Raw genomic sequence first — 24,663 nt, forward strand, 5'->3', positions numbered from 1 at the left:
CTTAAGGATTGGATCCCTATTTGTGTGACAGCTCCCGGTTTTTTCTCTATTAAATTCACATAATTTCATTTGTCCTGTGTGTGGTTTTTTTTTTTTTTTTGATTGGGTACTTGGCCCGCAGTATGATAGTTGTACTGTAACTTAAGAAATTGCAGCTTTTTGTTATTTTCAAACAGGCCAGGAGTTTGAGTTCTAGCAAGGTGATGGTAGCTCGACTTAAGAAACCAGTAATGCCAAATTCAGTAATTGCTACGTGTCATTTGTACAGCGTGCTGAGTCATTCATTATATGCACTCCAAAGTAGCCATTGATGCATAGATGATAGTTTGTAGTCCTTTATTTTGAAGAATGTTTTTCTTTTTCTTTTTTTTCCTTTTGGTGTACTTTGTCCTCTGCAAGAAATCCTCCACTTTCTTTCGGATTTTTTTTTTTATAGGATAATTTCATTTAGAAGGAAGTCGCAATTTCATTAAGCACTCCTACATTATGTAGTGCTATTATTGAACAATTGTTTGAGAGTACAATAAATACTTTTATGGTGTTTGCTCTTGGCTACTGTTGCTTTATTTACTGTACATAAGTGTTGCCCAGCTTGGTGGCACTCACTCTATCCAACTGTAATTCAGATCTGAGAAGCACTAGGTACACATTATAGTAGAATATACATTAATTGATTGAGTTATTTTGGCACGTTATAAAGCCAACTATCCACTGGTAAGTTAATTTAGGATAGCATTTCATGCTGTATGATAAATCAATTCTGAATGAAAAGATGCAAATTACAACTTGGAGTGTTTTCCGTTTGTGTATGTTTTCAGGGATTTAAGACCACATGCTATGCCTTATTTAGCCAGCTTTTTTCAACGTTTTTTTTTTTTAGATCTGACTTGAATGTGCAGCTATTTTAATTACCTATTGTTAACAAAACTGTAAAATATACGTTCTGAGGGGCGTTAGCTCCAACCTGCAGGTGTCACTCCACCGCCTTATGCTGTGACACTGTCTGGGATATCATGCCACTTTACTTGAAGTGCTTCCTTTGGAATGATTGGGGAACTGTTTGTTCACGTGAAACGTGCAGTCGTTATCCACACTACTTACCATATTCAGGTCTTTATCTTGTAAGCATTGTAGAAAGCTTTTTGCCTGTGTTGGCAAGACCAAAAGGACGGTCTTTAAATTTCTAAGCAGCATTCGTGCGCACATCTCAGGTAAACAACATATGTAAATCATTGTGTTTACATGTGTTGACATATTCAAGTCGAACCTTTTTTACTTTGTTAGCGTCTGCTCCTTCTAGCTGACCCGTTGTACATATACATCTGAGGGCTGCACGTTCACGTTAGTTTATCGTTATTAATTTAGGGTACAAACCACAAAATAAATGCGCTTGGCAATGCATTCTTTGTGCACATGTGCATCTGTTGTGGTGTTCCAGTGAGTAGGTGAACCCCTTATGCTGGCATGTGAATCTAGGTATATGTTCTCTCCGCCTCTGGTATTTTTGGCATGTGCATGCCCTATAAAATCCAAACCCATTGACTTTGCCAAAGCTCGTATTCAATAAAAGATCCTTTGGAAACCTGTTTTGTAAGTAAATCTTTGGGTTTAGTGATGTGGCAGCTCCAGTAATACATATGCGTGGAACGAAGGCATATTCTCTAGCTGGAGCGCAAGGTTATGTGGGTAAAGCACAGCTGCTGGCGTCCCTGGTTTCGAGCAGCAGTAGCCACCGCGCCGTTTGATGGCAGTCTGTTGCGTCTGGTTCTGATACTGCCAGCTGCACTGTTTTCATGACATATTTTCCGTGCTTGTCTACGGGGTAGCTTTAATGCCGGCAGCAAAGTCTTGCTTCCATTGCCAGCTGCGAGCGATTTCTAGCCAAAAGCAGGGAGTAAGAACGCGTAAAGATAAAATAGCACTGAACACATGTTAGAGTTTGAATGTTACTCGTAGATTTGAATGAGTTTATTTTGTTTCGATGCTTTTTTGCTAGTTCACTTCCAGCGTTGCTTAGGACCAGAGAGTTACTTTACAGAATTGTACGGTACCCTTAAAGTTGAATTGTTTTTTATAACTGGTGCGGTCTCTAGTTGCCTGTCCCTTACTTAGGATGACTTCCAGGTTGTTTTCCCCCCTGCATCTAGCGACATTACAACTTTATTGTAAGTGCCCAGGAAAAGGGTATTTGCGTCGTGCTAAAAAAAATTATCATCCACCCAGACGTCCTTTTTATAGCACTGTAAAAGTCAAGTGCTACTATAGCCTACCTCAAGGGTAATTATTTTATTGAATTCATAAAGCTAATAGAGACTGGATCCCCTCGCCTCCATTTCATTCTTTGTCCTGCAAGGCATTCTCGCAACTGAAGCACGAACTCTGAGCTATTCTACCTGCTTGGGAGCATCACCCTCTATGGAATCTTGTGTCCCCGCCACATTATTATGATCAGCAATGCAGACAGTCTCGAATCTGGCCCACTCCTCTCTCAGTACTAGAAAGCTGCAGCGGCCAGGCTATTGAGTCCTGTTGACCCTATGTTCTAGGTATATGTTGTAGCACAATGCATGTAGGAGCAGCTGATAACATGTACAGTTTGGGAGAAAATTAAAACATTTTTATTACAGCGTATTTAGCTCTTATCTTACAAAGTCTTGTGTAGCGTGAACTTTCATGTATGTACACTACATGAACATTTAGACCTTTTAATGTTTGGAATATTGTGATTAGCAGGTTGCCTTTCTAAATGCTATAAATCTTTTTTTCCATTAGACCAGGTAACCCTACTCTTTTTTTTTTTTCTCTTGTTACAATGCTGTTCATTGCTGAGATCGTTTGTATTATTTTCGAGCCCTCCTCCATCCTTTAAAAATATCTGATCGTTTTTCCATTACTACAGTTGTCTTGGTCCCTCTATGGCATTGGGATAAGGGTACTCACAAGAGATCTAGTTTTCTGGGTTTCACTGTATTTCTCCCCCCCCACCCCCACACACACACACAAATGAAGTGATCTTAATGGTTTTTGTGAGCAAAATGTGTGAATTTCTAATTCGGTATAGCATTTCATACCTAGCACTTGTCATAGTAAGTTGACTAATGTATGTACCACCTTCACCTGAAGACCGCATTCTCAGAGCCTGTATGTTCGCACCTGACCCACATTCTCTTACCTTTGCACCTTAAGTTCTAGCTTTATAGGCTAAGTCTGTTACAGTATGTATATGACCACATTTTACTCGGACTTTGGCTATAATTCCCATCTTTTATTCATTTTACTTGCTGTAGCTTCAGACTTCATAAACTTTATTTCTGCCCCAACAGTCTTGTAGTTTAGCTGCCATAGTTAAGCCTCTGTGTGCTACTCTTGTCTCTCTTTCCCCCCCCCCCCCCCCCCCCTCTCCCCCAAAAGTACGGTCTTCAGGGAGGCAGTTTTCAGGTAGAGCCTGTGACAGCTCATATACTCTTTCCAAGATGCTATTGTTTATTATAAAAGGCTTGGAGCCTGCCCATCACTTTACAATTTGTTGGCTTCTGTTTTCCTCTTCTTTGCAGCCTACTAATTGGCCAGAGCAGGCCAAGTGTCACTTTTGTTCCTTCTGTGGAGCATGGACCAACCACAGATTGATTCAACTTAATTAGTGCCTTTCCAGTGCTAGTACTGTGATTGAGGCACTATTTCCTCTCCCTATCCCAGTCTTTTACTCCTTCCTCCCATCCTTTTCCCCGTATCCCATTCTCCCACTGTTTGTTACTGCGGTTCCCTCCCCCCCACCCCTCCACCCCTACACGCACTGTTTTGCAACATGTCTTAAAAACATTGATACTGCATATAGCTCTTGCTTGTTTTTTTTCATTTGGCTACACCGGGGTTTTTGATTGTCATTTCTCCAGCATGCCCATTATTTAGGACATCCGCAGCTGCAGTGAGTTTTTTCTATATTTTTCTAACGGATGGGAATAGCCCCTTCCTCACTAAAACCTTTGACTTGTGTAATCACTGTGTCTAGTCCAGGAACACCTTCATTTTAGAGGTTGCCCTAAAGTGATCCTATCCTTTTTTTATGAACATGAGCAGCAGTTTGTCGTCTTACAGCCACTTGTATTTACTCTTGTTCGGAATCGAAGAATAGTCTTGTTACTTGTAGTAGAGCAGTGCCTCACCTGTCTCACCCGTTGCCCCGGGGTGACAATGTACAGTGCACACACTTTTAATTGTGTGCCCGCTCTAACCCTGTAGGTTAACTGAACACTGCAGATTGCAAAGCCTTAAAATCAATGGAGAAATACAGTTGACTTGTTGTGTGCAGTGTTACATATTTGTGGTGAAGTGTGGGCGAGATTAAGAATCCTTCAAACATGCTTGTTTAAGTGGCCTCTATCACCTGCTAAATTTGCCTCATGCTACTTCTGCGCTGTAGTAGAGCTCAAGGGTTGTGACGGGTGTGGGGGTGGTGGGTGTTTTCTTTGTTTTGAGTTTCACCAAGCTGATTGGGTTTGTCCTGATTTGGACACATTTCTGTATATGAAAACCGATGAGGCAATTCGACTTTATTTTTTTCCCTGTTCAGGTGAAAGTGATATAGTGGTTCAGGCTAGACTACTCCTTTTGCATCGCTTGTTATGCCATGCACTTCTAATTACCCCAGATATCACAGCACTTATGACAGCGGATATACCATCATTAAAAATAACTCTTAAGTGCTGATTTCTATAGTTATTTATTTTATTTTTTTACGAGTAAATTCAGAACCTAATTATAATGGCGTTTAAAAAAAAAAAAAAATTGGGGGGGGGGGGTGGAGGAAAAAAGTGTATGTGTATATATATATATATATGTTCGATGGCATGTGTAGCTGCAGATACACATGCTGTGCACATCCCGCCATCTGGTGTTGGGCTCGGAGTGTTACAAGTTGTTTTTCTTCGAAGAAGTCTTTTTTCGAGTCACGAGACTGAGGGACTCCTCCCATTTCGACTCCATTGCGCATGGGTGTCGACTCCATCTTAGATTGTTTTTTTTCCGCCATCGGGTTCGGACGTGTTCCTTTTCGCTCCGTGTTTCGGGTCGGAAAGTTAGTTAGAATCTCGGAAAAATCGTCTGTATTGTTTGCGTTCGGTATCGGGTTAGTTACAACAGATCGACACCGAATTAAGAAGAGCTCCGGTGGCCCTTTGTTTTTTGTTTTCCATCCCCGTCGGGGCCTGGTCGGCCCGGCCACGTGTCTCTTCAAGGCTGATGGAACGGACCCCATTCCGCTTCTGTCCAAAATGCCATAACAAGTATCCATATACAGATCAACATCTGGTCTGTAACTAGTGTTTGTCACCAGAACACAAGGAGGATACTTGTGAAGCCTGTCGAGCGTTTCGGTCCAGGAAGACACTCAGGGACCGAAGAGCAAGAAGACTGCAAATGGCGTCGGCGCCGACAGGACAAGAGCGTTTCCAGGAGGAGGAAGAAACATTCTCCACCCAGGAGTCGGACTCTGAGGAGATCGATCCCGAGGAAACGCCTAAAACCGTGAGTAAGACGTCGAAACCGAGAACTCACGAGAAAAGCGCTAAAGCCCAGGGGACGCCACCGCCAACAGGCCATGGCTTAACCCGAAAAATAGGTGACCGTTCATCAGCACCGAAAAAGTGCGAGCTGGTGTCGAAGTCATCCGACTCCGGTCGAGATACCGGCACACAGCAATCTCGGGCCCGAGATAGTGGCTCAGAGAAGATTCGGCACCGAGACAGCGGCACCGAGAGAGCACAACGCCGAAAGTAAAGAAGGTTTCGTCGGAGCCGAAAAAAGCAGTCGAAAAGGTTTCGGTACCGAAATATCCAGCCTCGGAACCAAAAACAAGTTCCTACACTGAGGAACAAGGACTGTCCACACAAATGAAGACACCTAGATTTGGACAGGAATTAGAGACAATAGAGCCAGATCACACACAAAGACGGCTCTTTATTCAAAAAGATACAGGGAAGATCAGCACTCTTCCTCCAGTCAAAATGAAACGCAAGCTTGCCTTCCAAGACAAGGACAAACAGCCACATGCAAAGGTGGCTAAACAAGTAACACCGCCACCATCCCCACATCACTCTCCGCAACCATCACTGGTAGCCACTCCACCAATGATGCAATCCCCAACTCATACAGGAATGAGTCAAGATGACCCTGACGCATGGGACCTTTATGACGCACCAGTGTCAGACAATAGTCCAGAATGCTATCCAGCTAAACCATCGCCACCAGAGGATAGTACAGGCTACGCACAGGTGGTGTCAAGAGCAGCGGCATTTCATAATGTCAGCCTTCATTCAGAGTCCATTGAAGACGACTTTCTTTTTAATACACTGTCGTCCACACACAGCCAATATCGGAGTCTTCCTATGCTACCCGGAATGCTAAAACACTCCAATCAAGTGTTTGAGGAGCCTGTTAAAGGGAGAGCCATTACTCCAAGAGTAGATAAAAAATATAAACCGCCACCAACAGACCCAGTGTACATTACACAACAGCTAACACCAGACTCTGTTGTAGTGGGAGCAGCGCGCAAAAGAGCCAACTCTCATACTTCAGGAGATGCACCACCTCCAGATAAAGAAAGTCGAAAATTCGATGCTGCAGGCAAAAGGGTGGCGGCACAGGCAGCAAACCAGTGGCGTATTGCAAATTCGCAAGCTTTGCTAGCCAGATATGATGGGGCCCATTGGGATGAGATGCAACACCTTATTGAACATTTACCCAAGGAGTTCCAAAAAAAGAGCGCAGCAAGTAGTAGAAGAAGGACAGAGTATCTCCAATAATCAGATACGGTCAGCAATGGATGCTGCAGACACAGCTGCTAGAACTGTCAACACAGCAGTAACAATAAGGAGACATGCATGGCTGCGTACATCAGGATTTAAACCAGAGATACAGCAAGCTGTGCTGAATATGCCATTCAACGGACAGCAGTTGTTTGGGCCGGAGGTGGACACTGCGATCGAAAAACCTAAGAAAGACACTGACACGGCCAAAGCCATGGGTGCACTCTACTCCCCACAGAGCAGAGGCACATTTCGAAAGGCACAATTTCGAGGGGGGTTTCGAGGGCAAACCACAGAAGCCACAACCTCACAAACAAAGCCCACTTACCAGAGCCAGTATCAGCGGGGAGGTTTTCGGGGACAATATAGAGGGGGACAATTTCAAAGGAATAGAGGAAAGTTCCAAAGTCCCAAAACTCCTCCAAACAAGCAGTGACTTCAAGGTCACAAATCCCCAACACATAACACCTGTGGGGGGGAGACTAACCAAGTTTTACAAACATTGGGAGGAAATAACAGACACTTGGGTCTTAGCAATTATCCAGCATGGTTATTGCATAGAATTTCTCAAATTCCCTCCAAACATCCCACCGAAAACACACAATATGTCAAAACAACATATAGATCTTCTAGGACTAGAAGTTCAGGCATTGCTACAAAAAGAAGCAATAGAGTTAGTACCAAAACAACAAATAAACACAGGAGATTACTCCCTGTACTTTCTGATACCCAAAAAAGACAAGAGTCTGAGACCTATACTAGATCTCAGAACATTAAATACCTACATCAAATCAGATCACTTTCACATGGTTACATTACAAGACGTAATCCCACTGCTCAAACAACAAGACTACATGACAACACTAGACCTAAAGGATGCATATTTCCATATACCAATACATCCTTCACACAGAAAGTACCTAAGGTTTGTATTCCAAGGGATACATTACCAAGTCAAAGTGTTGCCATTCGGAATAACAACTGCACCAAGAGTTTTTACAAAATGCCTAGCAGTAGTAGCTGCACATATCAGAAGGCAGCAAATACATGTGTTCCCGTACCTAGACGATTGGTTAATCAAAACCAACACGCTAAGACGGTGTTCACAACACACAAAATGTCATAGAAATCCTCCACAAACTAGGTTTCTCAATCAACTACATAAAGTCACACCTTCTGCCGTGTCAAACACAGCAATACGTAGAAGCAACAATCAACACAGCAAAAGGGATTGCCACTCCAAATCCACAAAGAGTTCACACATTTCACAATGTAATACAGACCATGTATCCAAATCAAAAGATACAAGTCAAACTGGTGATGAAACTACTAGGCATGATGTCTTCATGCATAGCCATTGTCCCAAAAGCAAGGTTGCACATGCAGCCCTTACAACAGTGCCTAGCATCACAATGGTCACAAGCACAGGGTCAACTTCTAGATCTGGTGTTGATAGACCGCCAAACATACATCTCGCTTCAGTGGTGGAACAGTATAAATTTAAACCAAGGGCGGCCTTTCCAAGACCCAGTGCCACAATACGTAATAACAGATGCTTCCATGATAGGGTGGGGAGCACACCTCAATCAACACAGCATCCAAGGACAATGGGACATACAGCAAAAACAGTTTCACATAAATCACTTAGAACTGTTAGCGGTATTTCTAGCGCTCAAAGCATTTCAACCCATAATAAGCCACAAACACATTCTTGTCAAAACAGACAACATGACAACAATGTATTACCTAAACAAACAAGGAGGCACACACTCGACACAGTTGTGTCTCCTAACACAGAAAATATGGCATTGGGCGATTCACAACCACATTCGCCTAATAGCACAATTTATTCCAGGAATTCAGAACCAGTTAGCAGACAATCTCCCTCGGGATCACCAACAGATCCACGAATGGGAGATTCACCCCCAAATACTAAACACTTACTTCCAAATGTGGGGAACACCACAAATAGATCTATTTGCAACAAAGGAAAATGCCAAAACTTCGCATCCAGGTACCCACAAGATCAGTCTCAGGGCAATGCGTTATGGATGAGCTGGTCAAGGATATTTGCTTACGCTTTTCCCCCCTCTCCCACTCCTTCCATATCTAGTAAACAAATTGAGTCAAAACAAACTCCTACCAATAGCACCGACATGGGCAAGACAACCTTGGTACACAACACTACTAGACCTCTCAGTACTACCTCATGTCAAACTACCAAACAGACCAGATCTGGTAACGCAACACAAACAACAAATCAGACATCCAAATCCAGCATCGCTGAATCTAGCAATTTGGCTCCTGAAATCCTAGAATTTGGACACTTAGACCTCACACAAGAATGTATGGAGGTCATAAGATAAGCTAGGAAACCTACCACTAGACACTGCTATGCAAATAAGTGGAAAAGATTTGTTTATTACTGCCATAATAATCAAATTCAACCCTTACATGCATCTGCCAAAGATATAGTAGGATACTTACTACAATTGCAAAAGTCAAAGCTAGCTTTCTCTTCAATAAAGATACATCTTACCGCAATTTCAGCCTACCTGCAAATTACGCACTCAACTTCATTATTTAGGATACCAGTCATAAAAGCATTTATGGAAGGCCTAAAGAGAATTATACCACCACGAACACCACCAGTTCCTTCATGGAACCTCAACATTGTCTTAACACGACTCGGAACGGAAAATGTCACTTACCCAGTGTACATCTGTTCGTGGCATTAGTCGCTGCAGATTCACATGCGCCCACCCGCCTCCCCGGGAGCCTGTAGCCGTTTAGAAGTTGATCTTGAGCATTTGTAAATTTGTTAATATATTACTTTAAACTTCATTATGTACATAGGTATTCACTCCATTGCATGGGCACTATTACTAGCATACACAACTCCTACCTCACCATCTGCGTTTCCTCGGGATCGATCTCCTCAGAGTCCGACTCCTGGGTGGAGAATGTTTCTTCCTCCTCCTGGAAACGCTCTTGTCCTGCCGACGCCATTTGCAGTCTTCTTGCTCTTCGGTCCCTGAGTGTCTTCCTGGACCGAAACGCTCGACAGGCTTCACAAGTATCCTCCTTGTGTTCTGGTGACAAACACAAGTTACAGACCAGATGTTGATCTGTATATGGATACTTGTTATGGCATTTTGGACAGAAGCGGAATGGGGTCCGTTCCATCAGCCTTAAAGAGACAGGTGGCCGGGCCGACCAGGCCCCGACGGGGATGGAAAAAAACCCCGAAGGGCCACCGGAGCTCTTCTTAATTCGGTGTCGATCTGTTGTAACTAACCCGATACCGAACGCAAACAATACCGACGATTTTTCCGAGATTCTAACTAACTTTCCGACCCGAAACACGGAGCGAAAAGGAACTCGTCCGAACCCGATGGCGGAAAAAAAACAATCTAAGATGGAGTCGACGCCCATGCGCAATGGAGTCGAAATGGGAGGAGTCCCTCGGTCTCGTGACTCGAAAAGACTTCTTCGAAGAAAAACAACTTGTAACACTCCGAGCCCAACACCAGATGGCGGGATGTGCACAGCATGTGAATCTGCAGCGACTAATGCCACGAACAGATGTACACTGGGTAAGTGACATTTTCCATATATATATTCTTCGAAAAAGGTGAGTTTTCACTCGTCATACGGCCGCACCATGAAAAGTTTTCACAACTGCCATCACATAAAAAGGACAATCCTCCATTCGTTGATGCTTGTTCATTTATTCCAAATAAAGTGCAAAAATAGTGCTACTTCCAAACAGAATTGAAATGTCAACGCGTTTCGGCTGACGCCTTCTACTGGACAATATAGATTCATATTTTCAATGACGTGTAGGTGCCGATACACATGCTTTTGCATAAGTCTGCCATCTAGTGTTGGACTTGGACTGTTCCCATCAGAGTCAGTCGGAACTAGAGTCTGCCATAGAAACTGCTGTCTGCGCCTGTTCCTCACAGAAAATGTCGGCCATTTGTTTGGTGGACTTGGATGGCACTCTAGCTGACTCTCTTTTCGATCCGGCAGAGTCTTCTTGGAGCGGAAGGATCGACCAGCCTCACGGGTTTCTTCTTTGTGATCGGGAGAGAGGCAGAGGTTGCACACATACTGTTGGTCAGTGTAGGGGTATTTGGCCTGGCACCAAGGGCAGAATCGTAACTGAGTCCAATCCATGAGCTTGTGACGCAGTAGGCCCAAGAAGGCCCCAGAAGGTGCGGGCACCCGAAAGGGTGTTTAATTGATCCTGACAATACAATCGGAACGAGTGTAGTTAAAAAAACGATACCGACGTTTAAAGGAAAGATAGAGAAGTTCAGATAGTACCGAACTGAGCTCTACCGGAGCGAGAGGAAACACGTCTAAACCAAACAGTGAAAATAAAACAATCTAATAAAGAGCTTGATGCCCATGCGCACTATCACCGAGAGGAGTCATCACTCGACCTCGTGCCTCCAAAAAGCTTCTTCGGAGAAAAACACCTCGTAACACTCCGTGCCCAACACTAGATGGCAGACTTATGCAAAGCATGTGAATCAGAAGCACTACATGCCACGACCCGATGTCCACTGGGTAAGTGACATATGTTCAATGGCATGTGTAGCTGCAGATACACATGCTATGCATATCGAGTCCAACATCTAGTGTTGGGCTCGGAGTGTTACAAGTTGTTTTTCTTCGAAGAAGTCTTTTAGAGTCACAGGATCGAGTGACTCCTCTTCGGTTCCATTGCGCATGGGCATATACTCTATTGTTAGATTGTTTTCTTTCCGCCGTCTAGTTCAGACGTGTTTTCTCTCACTCCGAGATTTCGAGTCGGAAAACTTAAAAAAAAAAAAAAAAAAAAAAAAAAAAAACTTCCTTTTCATCTGTATTGTATTGATTGTGTTATTAATCTTCCATCAAAACAGCAGTACCGTCGGAAAACAACTTGGTTCATCCTTCGAGGCGTGCACGCCCAACTTGGGCCTATTCTGGCTGATGTCGTGGAGAGCCTCATGGATCAGACTTCATTCCGATTCTGCCCTTGGTGCCACGCTAAGTACCCATACACAGACCAACTTCTGGTTTGCAACCTCTGCCTTTCTCCAGACCATTGGGAGGAAAACTGCGAGGCCTGTCGATCGTTCCGATCGAAAAAGACTGAGTGACCGAAGAGCAAGAAGGCTGGAAATGTCTTCAGAGCAGAGAACATTTCAACGTCACAGAAGAGGAACAAATGCAGACCGCAGTCTCTATCCGAGACAGAGTTGGAGCAGGAATCTGAGGAAGAAAGACCCGGGCAGCATGTGAGTACGTCTGCCCCTGCACCCCCACATAAGAAACAACAGAAGGCCTTGGGCACGCCACTGCCGGAAGGCCATGGCTCTGCCAGAAAAAAGACTGTGACCGACCTCTGGTTCGGCACCGAAAAAGGCCATCCCTCCGGCGACTTTAGAGTCGACAAAGACTACTAAAAGCTCAATTTCAGACTCCAGTAGACGACAATTTTCAGAGTTGAAAATTAGAAAAACTTTTTCGGAGCCGAGACCTTCCTAATCATTTTCGATCCCGAAAAAACATCACACTTCAGAACCGAAAAAGGCAGGTTATACAAAGGAAAAAGGACTTTCCAAAAGACTGGGAGAAAGCCATAAAACCTCTGAGGAAGAGACAGATTGAACCAATTCTTCAAATTATGGATGAGAGACAATCCAGGATACGCCTCCACAAAGAAACTGGGAGAATCATCACAGCACCTCATTTAAAAACAAAGAGAGAGCTGGCATTTCAGGAGGAATTGGACACTGCGCAGCCCCCGGCTAAAGTGCCAAAATGAAGAGAAGCCAACACCTCCTCAGTCTCCTCCTCCTCATTCTCCACACCTACCTACCTCTCCTCAGATAAGTCCTACACCAATGCATTCTCCAACGCATTCTTTTGACTCACTGTTGATCCATGGGACCTTTTACCACCCTGATCCCATCCCAAGCGACGACCCAGACACCTACCCCTTTAAACCATCTTCACCTGAAGATAATACAGTACATAATCAGGTGATAACCAGGGCTGCAGCCTATCATGGGGTTACAATGCTCACTGAACCACTATTATGTTCAATACATTATCCTTAACCCATTCTAGGTACCAGTGCTAAAGGCCAGGTATGGTAAAGCACGCAGACCAAATTTTTAATGAGCCTGTGAAAGCAAGAATAATAACACCTAGAATAGGAAAAAAAATTTAAACCTACACCTTCTGACCCTGATTACATCACCCATCAGGTGCCACCTGATTCAGTAGTGGTTAGTGCTGCAAGAAAAAGACTAGTCAATCCTTACGAGATACATCCCCCCTCCTGATAAGGAAAGCAGAAAATTTGATGCTGCAGAAAAGAGTTGCTTCCCAAGCAGCAAACCAATGGAGGATAGCTAATTCCCAGGCACTGCTAGCTTGTTACGATAGAGCCCATTGGGATGAGATGCAGGATATCGTACATCTCCCAAAAGAGCACCAGAAAAGGGCACAACATGTAGTAGAGGAAGGGCAAGCTATTAGTAATAACCAAATAAGATCTGCCCTTGATGCAGCTGATACCGCTGCAAGGAGTGCAAACAGAGCAGTTACTATTTGTAGACATGCATGGCTGCGCTCCTGTGGTTTTAACCCAGAAATACAACAGGCTGTGTTAAACATGCCCTTTGAGAAGAAACATCTTTTTGGGCCAGAGGTAGACACAGCAATAGAAAAGCTATGAAAAGACTCACACAGCCACAGCAATGGCTGCACTCTATTCTACACCATGTAGAGGGTCATTTCGTAAGCCTCAGTTTCTAGGCGGTTTTCGGACCACAACCTTCAGAGGCATCAACTCCCCAAACAAAACCAACATACCAAACCCAGTACCAGCGAGGTGGGTTTAGAGGCACATATAGAGGACAATACTCTAGAAATAGAGGTAAATTCCAAACCTCTAAACAGCCTGTATTACTCCCTTCCACTCCACAAGTCTCCTGTGGGGGGGTGGGGGGGAAGACCACAATAGTTACACACACATTGGCAAAATATCACCACAGACAACTGGGTGCTATCAATTATCCTCAATGGTTATTACCTAGAATTGCTAAACACTCCTCCAAATATTACACCAAGGTATCACAAGCTAACCCCAGAACATACAATTCTTTTAGAAAAAGAGGTTCAATCTCTACTACTCAAACAAGCAATAGAATAATTAGTTCCACAGTCTCAACTATGAGCAGGAGTTTATTCACTATACTTACTAATTCCCAAAAAAGATGGCACCCTCAGGCCAAAATTAGACCTCAGGCACCTCAATTTTTACATCATATCAGAACATTTTCACATGGTACCTCTGCAAGATGTTATCCCACTCCTACAAAAACAAGATTTTATGACCGCCTTGGACCTCAAGGATGCGTATTTCCACATACCCATCCATCCAGCTCACAGAAAATACCTCAGATTTGTCATTCAAGGGAAGCACTACCAGTTCAAAGTGTTACCTTTCGGCACAACAGCTCCAAGGGTATTCACAAAGTACTTAGCAGTAGTAGCAGCCTACCTAAGAAGACAACATATCCATGTCTTTCCATATCTAGACGATTGACTAATAAAATCAAGCAGTCGTACACAATGCCAAAATCATACACGTTATGTAATAGAAACTCTGCACACCCTAGGATTTTCTATAAACTACCAAAAGTCACACCTTCAACCAGCACAATTACAACCATATTTAGGTGTTATCGTAAATACTCAACTAGCTCTAGCATATCCAAATACACAAAGGATACAGGCTTTCCAAAATCTAATTCTACTTTTACAGTGTATTGTTGATTTGGTTGTATGATTTGTCATGAAAAGCCTAGGAATGATGGCATCTTGCATTGCAATAGTTCCACACGCAAGATTAAACATGAAACCTTTACAACAGTGCCTTGCACAACAGTGGTCACAGGCACACGGTCAACTTCAAGATCTAGTGTTGATAGACCGCCAAAAGCATATGTCCCTTCAGTGGTGGAATTGCAACAAATTAATCAAAGGGCGGTCGTTTCAAGACCCTGTGCCTCAAACCATAATTACAACAGATGCATCAATGATTGGTGGGGGAGCTCACCTAAACAATTACAATATTCAAGGACAATGGGATGTCAAACAGAAACAGCTACACATAAACCACTTAGAGTTATTATCTCAATAAACAGGGAAGGATACATTCATCCCAACTGTCCCTTCTAGCCCAACAAATTTGGAAATGGGCGATTCACAATCCAATTCCTCTATTAGTGCAGTACATTCCAGGGATACACAATCCGTTGGCAGATATCCTCAGCAGGAATCACCAACAAACACGCGAATGGGAGATTCATCCTCAAATACTTCTAAAGTGATTTCAAAAGTGGGGAACACCAAATTCAGATCTATTCGCAACAAGCGAAAACACAAAATGCCAAAACTTCGCATCCAGACACCCACATCCCCTATCCAAGGGCAATGATCTATGGATCAATTAGTCAGGGATATTTGCTTACGCCCCCCGAGCCCCCCACTCCTTCCATTTCTGGTCAACAAGTTGTGTCAAATTTCACTCAGCATGAAACTCATAGCACCAACATGGGCACGTCAGCCATGGTACAAAACACTACTAGATCTATCTGTAGTACCACACTCCAAACTCCCATGCAGACCGGATCTGTTAACACAACACAAAACAAAGGTCAAAGCAGACATCCAAACCCCAATGCTCTCAATCTAGCTATTTGGCTCCTGAAGTCATAGAATTTTGGATATTTACAACTCCCATCAGAATGCATAGAAGTTATTAAACAAGCAAGAAAACCCACTACTAGACCGTGCTATGCAAACAAATGGAAAAGATTTGTCTATTACTGTTAATCTAAAAATATGGATCCTCTTACAACATATTGTATACTATTTACTTAATTTGCAAAAATCAAATTTAGTATTTTCCTCAATAAAAATTCACCTTACTGCAATATCTGCATATTTACAAAATATTCAACATACATCTTTATTTAGAGTTCCTGTCATTAAAGCTTTCATGGAAGGTTTAAAACGCATCATTCCACCAAGCACACCACCAGTTCCATCTTGGAATCTAAATATAGTGCTTACAAGACTTACGGGACCACCTTTTGAACCCATGCACTTGTGCCAAATTCAATTTCTAACATGGAAGGTTGCTTTCTTAGTAGCAATTACTTCTTTTAAGAAGAGCATGTGAAATGCAAGCTTTTACTCTTGAGGAACCTTTCTTCCAAGTACACAAACACAAAGTTGTACTAAGCACAAATCCAAAATTTCTATCAAATGTTATCTCCCCATTTCATATCAATCAAACCGTGGAACTGCCGGTCTTCTTCCCACAGCCAGATTCTGTGGCAGAAAGAGCTTTACATACATTAGACCTCAAAAGAGCTCTAGCGTACTTTATAGACAGAACTAAACAATTTAGAAAGACAAAACAACTTTTTGTGGCTTTCCAACAACCACATACACATATCAAAACAAGGTTTAGCAAGATGGATTGTAAGGTATATACAAACATGCTATATCAAAGCAAAAAGACAACTTGTAATCACCCCAAAAGCAAACTCTACAAGAAAGAAAGGTGAAACAATTGCTTTTTTTTTAGGAAATATACCAATGGCTGAAATATGGTAAGCAGCTGCATGGTCAATACCTCATACATTTACTAAACACTACTCTGTGGACGTTATTATCACAACAACAAGCCACAGTAGGGCAAGCTGTTCTAAGAACATTATTTCAAGCAACTTCAACTCCTACAGGCTAGCCACTGCTATTTTTAGAGGACAAACTGCTTTGTAGTCTATGCATAGCATGTGTATCTGCAGCTACACCTGCCATCGAATGGAAAAGGTCACTTACCCACTGTACATCTGTTCGTGGCATGTTCTGCTGCAGATTCACATGCATCCTCCCCGGAAGCCTGTAGTCATTTAAGTTACCACATTTGTACATATGTATAGAAATTTACATTTGCATGGACGTCTCCTTTTTTTCACTTATATACTCTATCACTCCTTCTTTTATTTACCATCTGCGGGAAAACAATATAAAAATAGTCGATGCCCATGCGCAATGGAACCGAAGAGGAGTCACTCGATCCCGTGACTCTAAAAGACTTCTTCGAAGAAAAACAACTTGTAACACTCTGAGCCCAACACTAGATGTCAGATTTCATAAGCATTTTATATTACCATTTTATTTTTTGTTTTACGACAATTGTGGGTATATTGGTTATAAGAGTATGCCCTGTTTTCTGTGCTTGAGTTACCACAAAGCTACAGAGCCCTCCAGTTTTAGGCTGAATGCAACTCAGATTGCCAAATTAAAAAGTTTCTATCTCATAAGTTCCCCACCTCGCAATCTTATTTAGCCATTCTGTATATCATAGGGATTCTTTACAACATTGCTAAAAACTTTGACAATGCCAATATGTCTCAAAGGTGTGAGCCATTGGCTTTGCCAGTGCTTGTTTCTATAGAGTGTTTCAATGTTCATCCATTACTTCAGTGTACATGGGATTGAGCTTACATTGTGATCTTCTCTATTACAGGGCACAAGATGGGTCGTCGCTAGGTGCATGCCTTCTGTGTATTAGAGCACTCAAAATCTTTACACAGAATAAGCAATCTGTCGCAAAAGTGTATGTTCAGCTCCCTTTTCAATGTAGAACAGGCACTGGAACATTGAAACTGTAGATAAAATAATCAATCTGTTAGTCAAGTAAAGGAACCCTGACGCTGCTTCCATTCTACTACTCCAGGGCAAACTACTTTGATACCGCAGTGAAAAGTAACTGCATTCGTATCCCCCGCCACCATTCCTTGATTGCTTTAATCTTCTCCCACCCCATCCTTTTTTTATTTATTCATTTTGGTCGCGCGCGCAGGCACTTTGACCTGTTAAAAGTATTGTGGGCTTTTAACCACGCCCATCTCAAGCACATCACTTTCACTCATTCGTGTTCTGGCCTTTCAAAAAAATGTTATCATTTGTGAATGCCTTATGTTCCTCCCTCCTTGGGGCAGTTTGGTTACCACCGTGGACACCAACCCTGTTACATGGATAATTGCATGATTGCCGATATGTTTGACTGTGAGCGAACATCTTTTTCCTTGTGTCTCCTTCGCGTTACTGTTGGCCATGGCTCTTTGAACCAGCTCGCTTGTGTCAGCTGTTCTGCTTTTCATTTTCAATTTTGTAGCAAGAAAAGTCAAGTTAGGAATTTTCAACGACCATGGCTCTAACTGGAGCAAATGTGAGACCCATTGCATGGCAAATGCTTGTTTTGTGTTCCTCTTGCCTTGCCCCTTTCCTGACTTGTGCGGGCCAAGGCAGGCTTCAGATGAAAACTTAAACGGTGAGTAGATTTACGTTTTTACCAAGTGTAATTGATCACAATACATGTTACTCTTGTAATTGACGGTCTTGGCAATGCATTTAGGCGTGTCCATGTAGCGCAAACCATCATTTTTTGGGAGGGAATTTCCAGCTGACAATGTCTGCAGTTGAATTAAGCCTCCTGCCTTTGCGGGTTTAGACCCTTAGTCTAATATCTCACGATCCAATTTGTTCTTCCAGAGAAGAGGATGACATCAATGATGTCACTTCAATGGCTGGAGTCAATTTGAATGAAGAGAACGCCTGCATCTTGGCAACTAATTCCGAATTGGTGGGCAGATTGATACGCTCTTCAAAAGAAGAACCCTTCCTTTCTGTTGGACCACTGCAAGCTAAAATTTTAGAACTGGGTAAGTACATAATAATGTCAATCACTTGATGTGCTTTGTAGATGCAAGCCCAACACCAGGACGAAAAAAGCTATTGTTTGTGTACAGTGTCAGTGGCACACACACTTTTTTGTGATGTTAAATATCCTGCTAACCTAAGTTTGAAGACAACAAAGTGTTTTTTCCCCTCTGATATTGTTTTATATCTTACATCATGCTAATTAGTAATTTATTATCCATGAAGAAGCAAAAAGGGAGTAGGTTTCTACGGACCCGAATTTCTGCGTATGCTTTACTTCATTAGACCCCCAGGTAAATGGGTGTCAGTGACGCTACTTGTGCTTTTTAAAAATGTTATGGCGCATCAGAGCTTCTAAAAGTAGGACCTGCTTTTCTGTTGTAAAAACACAAATCTTACTTTAAATCTTGTCTTGCTTGTAGGTCTGTCTCGATCCATGATTTTGAACTCTGTATGCTTTTTTTTTTTTTCTCTCAAATAAACCAAAGTAGAAATGTTTTATGTACACCTTAAGTTGGAGATAATCCTGCTGACATAAAAAAAAATTCTCTTTACGTCCGGTGTGTATCAAATACCGAACATAAAAGAATAATAGCCATTATGACAGACACACTTGGGCAGCAGGTACTCTTGCCAGGTAACTTGCTCGTTTACATAGGAATAAACGTGCAAGGAATTGCACGTGTTGTGTGTGGTGTGTGTTGTTTTTTTTTTTTTTTTTAAACACACAAGGCCACCCACCTCTGCAGCTCTCAACCTCCCGACCTGTTGCACTGAAGTTGAAGCCTGTAGCCTCCATCAATTATTTGCTTAACTCGGATCTGTTGTCTATTTTTAAACATGTTTTCATACACCCACGTCATTCGGATCTTGTCTAGGGAACTTAGTTTGTTTCAGAATATCCCACCTCCCACCCCGTTACATAAAGCCACACCTTCCGTTGACCCTTATCCAACCTGCTCCCATCCTACAAACGCATGTTTATCACCGGGCTGTGTCTTTTAGCAGAAGGGATGGAAGTCTGCCACTTCCTTCCCCCTTTTGCAGTTATATTATCACAGGAAACCGAGGTGATGCATGAGAGGCGGGGGAAGTGACCGAAGCAAAGGAAAATAGCCCATCATAGCCGACCTGTAAGAACTTGGATCGAAGAATCTAAGAGTCCCGGGGTCGGACTGGGACAGAAAATAGGGCGGGACACTAAGATAAGTGCCGCCCCCCCCCCCCCCCCCCCCCCCCCCCCAGCAGATAAGATTGCTAAAAAAACGGCCAAAGTTTGCAAATACGGCAGATGTGAACTTGAGAAGGTACATCGTAGAGGTATTTTGCGTTTCCTACCAGCAATGTTTGTGGTAATAACAGGGAAATCATCAGTACAAAAACGACTCACCAGACCAAAAAACAGGCCTACAAACCTCCTAAAAAAGGCCCACAATCTTATCAGACCATCCCTTCTGGAGCAGCTTGATTACCCTATATTCTAGCCTGACCCTGCGTGACACACACTGCCCAACAGGACTGCTAAACAATCTTACCTCGTATGGTATTGATGCAGACCCACGTAATGTAGACTACAGAGTTAAGGAACACTTTCCTTTTCCTGTCCCTCATCTTCACTATCAAGATAGCTTTTTTTTATTATTTAAATAAATTGTTTAATTACATTGGTTGCTCATTTTTCTAAGTCCTGCTGCTTCTGGTTCATGAGACACCAGTCAAGATATCAATATTTTCGAATATCACTGAGCAATAAGTATTCACAATATTCTTCATGTGTGCACTAATCTAACACATTTTAGGATTAAACTGTGATGCCCCCTGGCCACTGAGAAAATATTATGGCGTGCTTGCTGTGAAGATTGAATTTAATGGCAGTGCCAACAAGCTCATCTCCAGCGTGTTTCTTGGCATGCTCAGCTGAACTGCAGACATCTGTTTTAGAATGTGCGTGAAACAGTGCTCAAGAAATGAGTGTTTTAAAGGTGAAAACAATGTTAATCTTCATTGCAGGACTGTCCAGTGGAGGAACATATTTTTAAGTTTTCCACTTGCTGTAATGAAGGGCTGGTGATATTAGTATCTGCAGTTAAGGCATTGTATAACCCCTTCACTTGCCTCCCAGGGAGGTTCTTGGTTTTTATTACTTCCTACAAACGATGTGACCTTGAGAGAAGAATATCCTCAGGGGCAAATTATAGCAATGTCTATATTTCATGACCCTGGGGAGCTTTTTTTTTATTAATGTGCTTCCTGTTATCTTTTAAGTTAGAACTTCACAGAAAGAATTCTAATCTTTGTTCATAATAGGTAGGTATGACTTCCAGAGGAAGCAGGAAACCTGATGTGTTAATTCTTTCAATTACCTACTCATTTTTATGCACATGGTGGATTTTTGTCTGCGTTCAACAGGTAAAAGGCATGACGTTCTGGAGCTTACCTCGGATGCAGTGAGCTTGATCTCTCATGCTACGCAGGAGCGCTTGCGAGGCCTGGTCGAAAAACTGACTATAGCAGCACAGCACAGAGCAGCCACGCACAAGGTAAACTTTTTAGGAAGTGAGTGTCGTCTTAAACTCGTTTTTTAATGACGCTTTTTATCATGACTAATCCATGTACTTGTAAAGTTGTATAATCTTAGCACCGCGTTTTTTCAGTCGGTGACCACGTATAAGAATGAGTTCTGGTGATTAAAAACAAACACTGACAAAACCAATTATTTTGGCTTTTCTGTCATGAAAAGGTTCTGTCAGGCTTTAGTAAAGCATAGAACAGGAATCGGACATATGGGCAGCACAACCCTACCTCAGTAAAGAATGTATAATAACAATGCATGGCTCCCTCACATATACCTAGTTACACTTTAGGCAGCAGCAGGGCAAGATTCCTCACACGCATAACGGTATTGCATCCCAATAATACCACTGCTAAACCTGAATAGCTACAGCACAGTCCACAACAATGCAAGCTTCCTTTGACTTCGAGCACTGCCGTTGTGCACCTTCAGTTGTCATTGAATGACCTGAAAGAGGATAAACTATGACAAGGCAACATGGCGAGCAAGTGTGTCAAGGAAATGACAGCTAGAAGAAAGTTGAGATTGTGCGTTGACTTAAACGGGACACAAACCCTTGTCTCCGTTTTGTTCTGTCAACTTCTAGAGGGGTCATGTGGCATATTGTGTCCAGTGATGGAGGGCAAATCTAGTGCAGCGTATTCAGTTCCAGAGGCTACTTCTGGTGCATTGTGTTCAGTTCTGGGGCCTCCTTCAGTATGTTTTGTCCTGTGCTAGAGATCTGACCAGCAAAAATGGTTCCTTGTGTTGTAACAATATCCGCTGTTTAAAAAAAAACTTGAGTACTTTTTTTAAAGTCTGAAAACCACACAGTAAGTCATCTACTTCAAAAACAGTTCCTGTGAAAAATTGGGTCCAGGTCTAGATGCTTCTATGGAAATTGGGACCTGTTTTTCACGGCACTTGTAGCATTTTTGTGAAGTGGTGGACGCAAATCTGCATGTTGTGCTGCCCCCGTGTTTTTTCTTCTTTTTTCTCCTTAAACCTGCTCCACACTGAAGATATCAGCACCATGTGGCCTGCCAGAGGGCGCTGCCGCTCATTTTGGATTTGCTGCCGCTCAAGTAGATTTTCTACTTGAGCAGCAGCTTTCTGAACACAAACGGTTATGACCACCCGCTTTGGTGAAAATCTTGCATGCTTCTGTCCTAGGTCCTGAAAACAGCGCAGGGAGAAGCCAGTTCTTGCTTGCGCTTGCCAACTTACCATTGGTGAGCCTCACACAAAAAAAAACCAAAACGCAGCCCCTCAAGTCAGCGGAATTTAGCCGGTACACCATGTTACATGCATGGCATGAAACTCTGCCTCCTCCACCGGCAGAACGGAATTCATCACCTATTCCTAATTTTGTGTCCTTTTCTAGAGTTCTCATTTGGAATACTTGGTCTACCACTGGTGTCAAAGATGAAGTGTTGCAGGAAGCTTTTGATCGGTCGGTCGGTGCAGGAAGGGAGAGAAAAAGTGTGGGGGGGGTGGATGTGGAAGAATCCAGGGATGGGTGGCTGGGTGGATGTAGCTTTGGATGTATGATTAGGGGGAAGCATTATATACGGATGGATGGGTTAGTGGGTGAATAAATAAATCTGAGATGGTGCATGTGTAAAAGTGTGTGTGAATGCACCTGTGAGGTATAGATAGGTGGATGGATGGGGGAGTGTGTTTTGGTTATCTGAAATGTTTTGTGAAAACCTTTGTGTACTAGTTGAATTTGTGTGTAGTCTAGTATGTGTTTGTGGATGGATTGATGTTTGAGTGGGTGTGCAGCTGGCTGAGGAAGCCGACCTGTGATTGGATCAGTGGATGCATGTATGTATGGGTGGGTGGATTTGGGTGCGTGAGTAGACGAGGGGCTCGATGGAGAGTTTTGGTGAAAAATGTGATAATTGGAGAATGTATTAGTGGTAGTGTGGGTAGATACATTAATGAATGGGAATTTGCTCGAGGTTTCTTGGTGAGTTTGTGTTTAAGGACCGATCACTGTTCCAAGTATACAATCTCGTTTAATTGTATTTGGTAGTTTTGCCAGTGAGTGGTTTACCCTCTATTATAATTTTGTTGAATTTTTATACTTCCGTGTGTTTTTCAATTGCAGTGGCTGGATTAGTAATCTTACATGTCAGGTTTTAATTAGATACTGTCCTCTAACCAGGAACTCATGCTTTCTCTGTAAACTCATTTGGTTTGTGCTTTTGTACAACCCACTCCAAAAGAACTTGCGTTCTTCAGTGTTTTTTTTTCTTCCATTTTCGATATTACATGACTACATGCAGCCCGTTGAAAGGTGCTCTTTCCTAGATCCGCTTTTTGGGAACGCTAGACACTATTCTTGTTGGCAATGCATTTGACAGCCTTAAAAAAAAAAAAGGGGGCATCGCTTTGAGCTCTAGTTTAGTTTCTGCTTTCCTGGAGCCCTCTCTGGATATAATGCAGTTTTTGTCAGATTCTTCTATTCTTGTTCTCGGTCCGACCTACTCGGCAGGCGCTCCTATACGGCAAAGTAATGGTTTTGCCAGTAGGTGGCACCAAATCACAAGTAAACGACAGAAAATGTTTGTGCTTTTTATTAAACGACCGTGTGCTGCCCCAATGACTGAAGCGTTGAAAATCGTTCTGCCGTCCCTGCCCAAACATTACTCTTAAGTGGTCGGTAACTTGCTTCCAAAACCACCAGTCCCCACTTACTGCGGAGAGGCTCCAATTTTTCAGCGAATACATTAGCAGTGAATAGCATGCAGTACTCATGAGCTTCCAAACTAAAAGTAGTTGCCAGCATCGAGCGCATCTAGGCTGAAATGTCACGTGTATGGATCTTTGGGTGGTCTCATGCCCGCTGGTTTACAGCCACTGGTCTGCCTGTGCTTTGTGTACCCTGACTGCACGCTAGCGCGTGAGCTCTGACGTTACGTTCCTCAGTCCTTCAGAGTATTGATCTCTCAAAGCTATCATTGCCTCCCCTTTCAGTATTTTATGGATTAAATTGCACAAAGGGACCACTGCGTAAAGTTTGAAAAAGCTGCGTTGCATTAAGATGGAACTGGTTGCGTTGTTAAGTCATATTTGTGCTCTGGTGTCCGTAGAAGTGCGAGTACATAAGCCTGAGCCGGTAGCAGCGTTCCCAAAGACCTTCACCCACTCGCCCTCCTAACGAATGACAATAGTTGGAGTGAGATTACCAACCACTGCGACCACAAGGATAATCCCATTGAAAACACTTGAACAAAAGGTGATTGCTGACCTCTAATGATAGTTGCATTGCACAGAAATCTAAAAACAGTGATTACCAAATCAACGGCCGAGTCTAAAAATCGATATCACAACCTATTGAGACTGAAATGAAACATTCCGAGTGTTGGAAATCGTGGAACCTTGGAGTGTTAGCCAAGAGACCGTTGTCTTGTATCAAGGAAGAGATGCATATGCAAACCATTAGCGTGCACATATATGCACACCTGATACAGTGATTCAGTTTGTAAGATG

At 42.8% G+C, this 24,663-nt stretch overlaps 1 protein-coding gene across 2 annotated transcripts in view; it reads left to right on the forward strand.

Moving 5' to 3' along the window:
• Window positions 1-24,663, forward strand: part of TAF4B (TATA-box binding protein associated factor 4b) — a 351,422-nt gene that overhangs the window by 191,298 nt on the left and 135,461 nt on the right. For both annotated transcript variants that reach the window (XM_069220053.1, XM_069220052.1), the window contains exons 10-11: window positions 18,447-18,616; window positions 21,024-21,154. In XM_069220053.1, the coding sequence (XP_069076154.1) occupies window positions 18,447-18,616; window positions 21,024-21,154 (301 nt within the window). The remainder of the gene's footprint in view (window positions 1-18,446; window positions 18,617-21,023; window positions 21,155-24,663) is intronic.

Source organism: Pleurodeles waltl, chromosome 2_2 (genome assembly GCF_031143425.1).
Source record: "Pleurodeles waltl isolate 20211129_DDA chromosome 2_2, aPleWal1.hap1.20221129, whole genome shotgun sequence".
NCBI classification, from domain to species: Eukaryota; Metazoa; Chordata; class Amphibia; order Caudata; family Salamandridae; genus Pleurodeles; species Pleurodeles waltl.